This window comes from Zeus faber (assembly GCF_960531495.2).
Source record: "Zeus faber genome assembly, chromosome: 14".
NCBI lineage: Eukaryota > Metazoa > Chordata > Actinopteri > Zeiformes > Zeidae > Zeus > Zeus faber.
In genome coordinates, this window is record NC_137200.1 from 30,067,928 (window position 1) to 30,075,943 (window position 8,016).

General features: G+C 47.0%; 1 protein-coding gene across 1 annotated transcript in view; it reads left to right on the top strand.

The window, feature by feature from the left end:
* Positions 1–3,273: 3,273 nt before the first annotated feature.
* LOC307240034 (protocadherin alpha-C2-like) overlaps positions 3,274–8,016 on the top strand; it is a gene marked incomplete at its 5' end in the record, with an annotated part of 19,121 nt that continues 14,378 nt past the window's right edge. Inside the window, one exon of the mRNA XM_080013609.1 lies at positions 3,274–5,796. Within this exon, the coding sequence (XP_079869735.1) occupies positions 3,274–5,796 (2,523 nt within the window). The remainder of the gene's footprint in view (positions 5,797–8,016) is intronic.

The following is an 8,016-nucleotide window of genomic DNA, read 5'->3' on the forward strand; positions in this document are numbered from 1 at the left end:
AAATAATACATGTTCTTAGAACTATTGATTATCTACCCGCATAACCCCAAAGTAGGTCTTATTATTATCATTATCATTATCATTATCATTATTATTGTTATTATTACTGCATTAAGACAATGAGATAAAGAGACGTTGCTTATCATCCAGTACGTGCGATATATCCGTGTTCACATGTATCAGATTCCCTGCATATCTAAGTGGTAAGACGAGACGTGCACATATTTGGGTCCAGCACCAAGGGCCTGTGGGACACTGATGTGAGCGGACAGTGACAGTGATCCTGCAGAGTGGAAGCTTGGGATTGTCGCTGCGGTGGAGGGAGAATCGGACAAAACGCTCTAGATGCGTTAGGACGCGGCAAAGAACCGCTACAGGCGGAAAAATACAAATCCTCCCCAGTCCCCATGCAGGACTACTCTGGTGCAGACAAAAGGAGGACAAACAACAAGTATGTGCCCAATTTCACCAATGCTACCTCCTTTAGGGCTGTGTAAGTGTAACCCTCTGATTTTGTGTGGAAGGCAGAATGCAAGACGCGATTTGGGTCCCGCAACAGCCTTTTATTGTACCAGTGACTGGCAAATAAAAAAACAACAACTTTGTCACACGGACTCCAGCTTCGCTCCAAATCTAAATCAGCCCCTGGTTCGCATGGACACAGGGAACCGCAACCAAATAACAAAATATATACACATACAAAAAATTAAATAAATATCAAAGTTTACAATTTAAACAAATATCTTTGATCATATCGTCTTTTTTCCCTTCAGTGCTACATTAAACAAAAATAAATATGGGACCCCTTCCACATTATATGAACTTAACATTCAAACACTTCAGTAGAAATGACAACAAACACACGGACTCCAGCTCCAAATCTCAATCTCAAATAAAACAATTACACATTTTTCTTGGGTAACAAATGTTAAAAAAATAGCGGAAGAGATGCTGCATCTGCATATTTATAAGACAAATAATGAACTAAAATTACAACACAAACAAACTTACAAACATTTATAAAATACAGGAGCGGATCTGCAGAACAACCTACCGGCCCACTGGTTACCATGGATACAGGGAACCGGAACCCGAAGTCTCAGTGACTTTACCTTTTCGCCGTGTTACCCCGGAAATTTAAAACGTGCAAAAATATAAGTACTATAGCACATATTTTGGCGAACTTCACTAACTACTTATAACATATTTACACTGTGGTCACATTCTCCGCTCTTGAATTCAGCAAAATATACGAATCACAACAGAATGTAAAAAGAAAAGAAAAGCCATGTCCCAACGAAGGCCGTACTGCTATCGTTGAAGGTCAGCCATCAAGCTGTAGCAACTAAGAGAGAGAGCGTAGGCCTTACCACTCCCTCCACAATATCAACCAAATAAGGTGCCTTTTGCACTTCAAAACTACAATTCCTAACTAAACTGGATTATTCTAGCCTCACACCAAGGGCAAAAACTATAAATGCGAAAATGTAGGACAGGCTTACTAATGCATATAACGGTCATGTCAAAGTCCATACAAATTAATTCTGAGACCAAACACTGTAAAACTGAAGTTCACATTTCTTGTGCTTAGCACCGTCTGACTGTCATGGTATAGATGAGGCCAGTAACCGGCTCGAAGACTCTGCCAACCCTCGAGCGGCTGCCGTGAGGTCCATGCCATCTGACGGGTCCTCATGCGAGATGTCTGGACTACTTGGCTGCTCTACACCCTCAGATCCGTCTCCAGACGACCACCCTCCTCATCTGACACATCCGGGTTGACTCTTGAACCCTGGCAGCTCCCAGGTGGAGAGGGGTGGAGAGGGGTGGAGAGGGGTGGAGAGGGGTGGTGATGGAGGCAGCGGTACCGCCTCACTAGGCAGCTCACCGTCACTTCACCCTGTTACCCCGGACGTTTACAACTTATGAAAATAAAAGTGCCAGGCGCAAAAATAAAATTGCTATAGAACATATGTTGACGAACTTCACTTATTATCTACAACATATTTACACTTTGGTTACATACGGTGTCAGATCCATGACGCGGGTTATTATTGTGACAGCGACAATTACGCACAATAAGCGCGCGGTAGTGCTTTATATCATGGGCGCATGTTCGGGTTGCTTCGTCTCCAGAAATACAATGGATACAGAATAAGTGGCCGTAAGGACGTTAGTAATCATTTGGTATGAATATAAATATGCACATGATGAATAATGTGTCAACAGCTGGGCTGATAACGGATGGGTGAGTCAAATGTATTATAGTATTATCACAATATCATATTGCCCAGGCATTTATGAATAGAAATAATATTATATATAAGAATAGAAAATATTCAAAAAGATTAACGTAAGAATTAAAAATACAAGAAACATGCAGCACACAGAGGACAGATTAACATTCTGCGTTCACAAAAAAAAAAAAAAAATCAAAATAAATAAATAAATAAATAAATATATATATATATATGGATGGGTGGATACGACACAGTTTATCCGGTATATATATATATATATATATATATATATATACATATATATATATATATATATATATATATATATATATATATGGATGGGTGGATACGACACAGTTTATCCGGTATATATATATATATATATATATATATATATATATATATATACCGGATAAACTGTGTCGTATCCACCCATCCACCCTCCCGAAAGAATGACCATCTACCTTCCAGACCCCCATCCATCCACACACACACACACACACACACACACACACACACACACACACACACACACACACACACACACACACACACCGCATAGCTGTGGAGATGGGGTCTGGGATGGAGTAGTGGGGAATGTGAGGAATGGATGGTGTATGCGTAAATGAACTGCTATCAGCAAATGAAATACTCAAATTCATCCATCCATCCACGGACTAACACACACACACACACACACACACACACACACACACACACACACACAGACACACACACACACACACTCCATGGCTGTGGAGATGGAAAGGATGGGGAATGGGTGGGGGTGTGAGGAATGAAGGAATGGGTGTGGGTGGGGAGCTGCGCCACTGCGCGCACGGCACACAGCGGCAGACAAAGGGAAGACTGGCGCGCCGGAGAGGACGCACCTCGCTCGGTTCACGGAATATGGACTCGCCGCCGCCGCCTCTCCACCTACCGGGGAACCGACTAGCCCACGTTGACGCGGTGGCGGGGACGCCAGACAGTGCGAGCTGAAAGAAGAAAGGCGGGGAGCCGTGTTTAGTCCACGATGGCCAACCGGAGAGGGAATAACAATAACGTGCCTTTTTATTTTATTCTGCTATTTCTCTTATGTTGTGGCCTTTCTTGGGGACAGCTGAGATACACCGTCATGGAGGAGCTGGAGAACGGGGCGCCGGTCGGGGACCTGGTGCCGGACCTGGGGCTGGACACTCGGAAGCTCTCGGCCCGAAAGATGAAAGTGACGTCCAGCAGCGGGAAGCGCTACGTGGCGGTCAACCCCAAGACCGGGAAGCTGTTCGTCAACGAGCGGATCGACCGGGAGACGCTGTGCGAGCCGACGGGCGGCAGCTGCCTCATCTCCGTCGACGTTCTGCTGGAGAACCCCTCCGAGGCGCACCGCGTCGAGCTGGAGGTGCTGGACGTCAACGACAACGCGCCGCGGTTCCCCGAGGACGAGTACCAGCTGGAGATCACCGAGTCGGCGCTGCCCGGGTCGCGGTTCCCCGTCGAGCACGCCGAGGACCCGGACCTGGGCTCCAATTCGCTCCGCTCGTACCAGCTGAGCGCCAACGAGCATTTCGCCCTGGCCTCCAACAAGCCCTCCTTGAACGTGAGGCACGTCGAGCTGGTGCTGAAAAAGCCCCTGGACCGAGAGCAGTCGCCTTACCACCGGTTAGTTCTCAGCGCTGTGGATGGAGGGACACCGGAGAGGACGGGCACTGCCAAAATCAACGTGCGCGTCCTGGACGCCAATGACAACGTGCCCATGTTCGACAGCTCGGTGTACAAAGTGAAATTGCTAGAAAATTCACACAGAGACGCACTGGTGATTAAGTTGAACGCAACCGACATGGATGAGGGCACCAATGGGGAGGTGTATTACTCCTTCAGCAGCTACACCCCTGAGAGGGTGAGACAGATGTTCTCCATGGACACCAACACTGGAGAGATAAGAGTGAGGAACAATGTGGACTATGAGGAGACCAACTCTTATGAAATGTACATCCAGGCGATGGACAAGGGCCCCGGGGCCGTGGCGGCACACTGTAAGGTCGTGGTGGAGGTGGTGGACGTCAATGACAATGTCCCAGAGATCGTGTTGTCGTCGCTGTCGAACCCGGTGAGAGAGGATGCTCACGCCGACACAGTGGTCGCCCTCATTAGTGTGACCGATCGGGACTCGGGCCCAAACAAGCAAGTGAGCCTGGAGATCCCAGCAGGCCTTCCTTTCAAGATCAAGTCATTCAGAAATTACTACACTCTGGTTACCTCAGCCTTCCTGGACCGCGAGACCACCAATGCCTACAACGTCACTCTCAGTGCCACTGATGGGGGAAGCCCTCCCCTCTCCTCTCAGAAAACCATACAGGTGGACGTTGCCGACGTCAACGACAACCCGCCACGTTTCGAGCAGACTTCCTACACTGTCTATGTGGCTGAAAACAATGCCCCCGGGGCCTCTTTGTGTACTGTTAAAGCGCAAGACGGAGACATTAAGGAGAATGCTCGCATCACATACACAGTGCTCAATGACAACAACCATGGCATCCCTGTCACCTCATATGTGTCCGTGAAGGCAGATACAGGGGAGGCTTATGCCCTGCGAGCCTTCGACTATGAGTCACTGAGAGAGTTTCACTTCCAGGTCAAAGCCCAAGATGGGGGCATTCCTCCACTGAGCCGTGTTGCCATTGTCTACATCTACATAATGGATCAGAATGACCATGTGCCACAGATAGTCAACCCCCCTGGCAACGGCACTCGGCCCATAGAGACGGTTCTGAAGAACGCAGAGCCTGGTGCCTTGGTGACCAAAGTGGTGGCATACGACGCAGACGCTGGTCCTAATGCCTGGCTGATCTATGTGCTGGAGCAGGCCACCGACATGGACCTTTTCAAGGTACACGAGCACACAGGGGAGATCCGGACCACAAGGAGGGTCCTGGAGGACAACTCCACCTCCTTCAGTCTTATAGTACTGGTGAAGGATCATGGCGAGCCAGCTCTCTCATCCACTGCCACGATCAATGTGGCTGTCATGGAGGTTCCTCCCAAGCCGGCTCCTGACCCAAAGAGGATCATCCGACCTCACAGCACATTGCTTTTCTCCAACGTGACCCTCTACCTGATAGTTGCGTTGAGTGCTACCACCTTTGTCTTCTTAGTCACTGTGGTGGTGTTGGCCATTGTGCGTTGCCATGCCTACTGTACGCAGCCCGGGTCCTGCTCACCCTGCTGCGTATCGCAGAAGCCTCCACCAGATGGTGGGAGTAGCAGTGTTAGTGGTGGCGGAGGAGGCGGCGGGGGTGGGCAACAACCTAACAACAACGTGGTCCTACGGAGGGACCTCAAAGTGGAGCCACACTACATTGAAGTGCGAGGGAATGGCTCCTTAACAAAGACATACTGCTATAAGACCTGTCTGACGGCCACTTCCGGCAGCGACACGTTCATGTTCTACAACACGGGACGTCCCATCAGTGGCACCTGGGGCAGCGGCGCCGAGCGCTTCTTCACCAGTAACAGTGGATTCGTACGCAGACTCAGTATGCCTGATGCCTCACTGCAAATCTGCCCAGAGGTTTGTGATTTTTTTTCTGTTTTTAAATGCCTTTATTTATTTATTGGAACACTTGTGTCCAGAAGGAATATTTAAAGGAATCAACGTGCTCCTTTTGTGTCTACACATACATACCACCCACTGAACAAACCACAGGGGCATAACACAACATAGCAACATTATCTCAAAAAAAGAAATCAGACTGAAAAAGCTCCACTGAACATCCTCACACTCATACCACAATGACACTTGACAAAACTGACCCGCCCACCTTGAACACACACCGCTTAACACAATGAGCCATACCCCCTTCCAACCCTGTTTAGCCCAGAAAGTTAGAAGGAACTTTCAGAGAATTCAAATACAGCGCAAGATGATCTGATAAATGCATGTGTTCTCTCACAGTTATAGCTGTGACCATTATTACATAATGGTCTGATGACAATTATCAGAGCTGATGGCCAATCAATTTATTTGAGTTTTCATGCTCCGATGTCCCATGCCAATTTATGGCTCTTCGTAAATCGCAATTATTTGTTTGACAATTAATCTCCAATTTAAATGTTATAATCAGCTTGATTGGCAGCGCTTCTGGCAGTAGCTTTTAGCCTGGCTGTCAACAGTACTTGGGTGCTGCTGGTGATTGTGCCAAGTTTCACCTATTAGCTTTACCCAATGCTGGTCCTTGGTCTTTCTCCGCTTGCCTTCCATTGCAGTCCCTCCACCAAGCTCAGCACTCACACCACATTAGTGTCAGTGCTCATGTTTCACAGGAGTCCCGCTGTATTTCTGATGATTCAGAGGTTTGCGTTTGAGTTTGATGTTGTCATCACTTATTCCACAAAGAATAGGTCACGCTGTCTCCACCACTTGCTCATTCTCTGTGGGGTTGACCTTCTCTCACTATGTGCTGCGGACTTGTCTCAGCTGGCACTGGGCAATAATTTCCTGTTCGAGGGTACATCCATTTGGCTTTTTCAATGCTTTTGTAAGTTATTTTGCTTTTTTTTAATCATTAAAGTAATCTATGTAATCGTCTACTTTATCAGCAACTCATGTTGGTAGAGGAGACACACAAAATACACAAAAGTCAGGCTTTTTAACGGTGACCTCACTGACCTGACTCAATTTTCACCCATTTTGTAGCAAAAGATCATTGTGCTCCAACTAGAGCTGTGACAATTTTATTACATTATGACATACATTACATTACAATTGTCTGATCATTATTTGAGACCGTGATTGCTTTGTACAATAGCCAAGAGAATTTTAAACCATTGTTAGAGGTGGTGCACTTCATAGAATGTGAATTAAATGGGCTTCCATGTATTGCGATGAGACAAATTTCTTCCCAAATGTTCCCCATCAATAGATATCTCCTCTGCACTAAGTAGACATGTGTTATCCATAGTGGCATAAAACCAAAGAAAGAGAGACGCTTCAATTGTTCATCTCAGTTATTTGTGTGACAGTCGAACATGTTTAGACTGCGACAGCCCTAGTTGAAACATTCTTGGCTGCCTGAAGGAACTCGCACCATGACTGAAGAAACACCATTTTGCTGGCAGCCACACGCCTCCTTAATGCCTGACTGCTTTGCTCTTTATTGGTCTAACATCGCCGCGTTCGCATCATTCAAACATGAAATAATCTGGACTGGACTGCAGCGCAGATGCTGTACGTCTGGGGAGACTCTGCCTTCACGGCGGTTGGTGATTTGACTCCACAAACAGTCAAGGAACGGCTGCTTTGTTGTGCTCGTGTTTCAAGAGCAGAAGCTCTAACCTCGGGTGGAGTCGTGGTAATAAACGTAGCAGATCATCAGATTGCGGTTGCTTTGGCTGTTCACCCAGGAAACAACTGGCCGAGCTGAACAAGTGCAGCAGTGGAGATCAAATTAACCCCCGGCTTCTGTTTCCCAGACCCTTAAATTAGATTTACTCTACGAAGCTGGATGCTCCCCACTGAATTGAACAGAAGAACATCATGTGCCTTCTCAATCTGGGACACTTGCGACTGTGTGAGCAGGTCTTTATTACTTCAAGTGAGCGCATGCAGGTGCTGCTGTGCCATGTGCACGTCTCCAGCACACAACAGGTGTACCGTCCCTTATTTTTAGATACACAGCCTAGATACAAGCACAGGTGAAAGACAGTATGTCTAGACAACTTTTCAAATTCAAATATAAGCCATTTAGGCGAGACACAATGTTTTTACAATGATGACGAC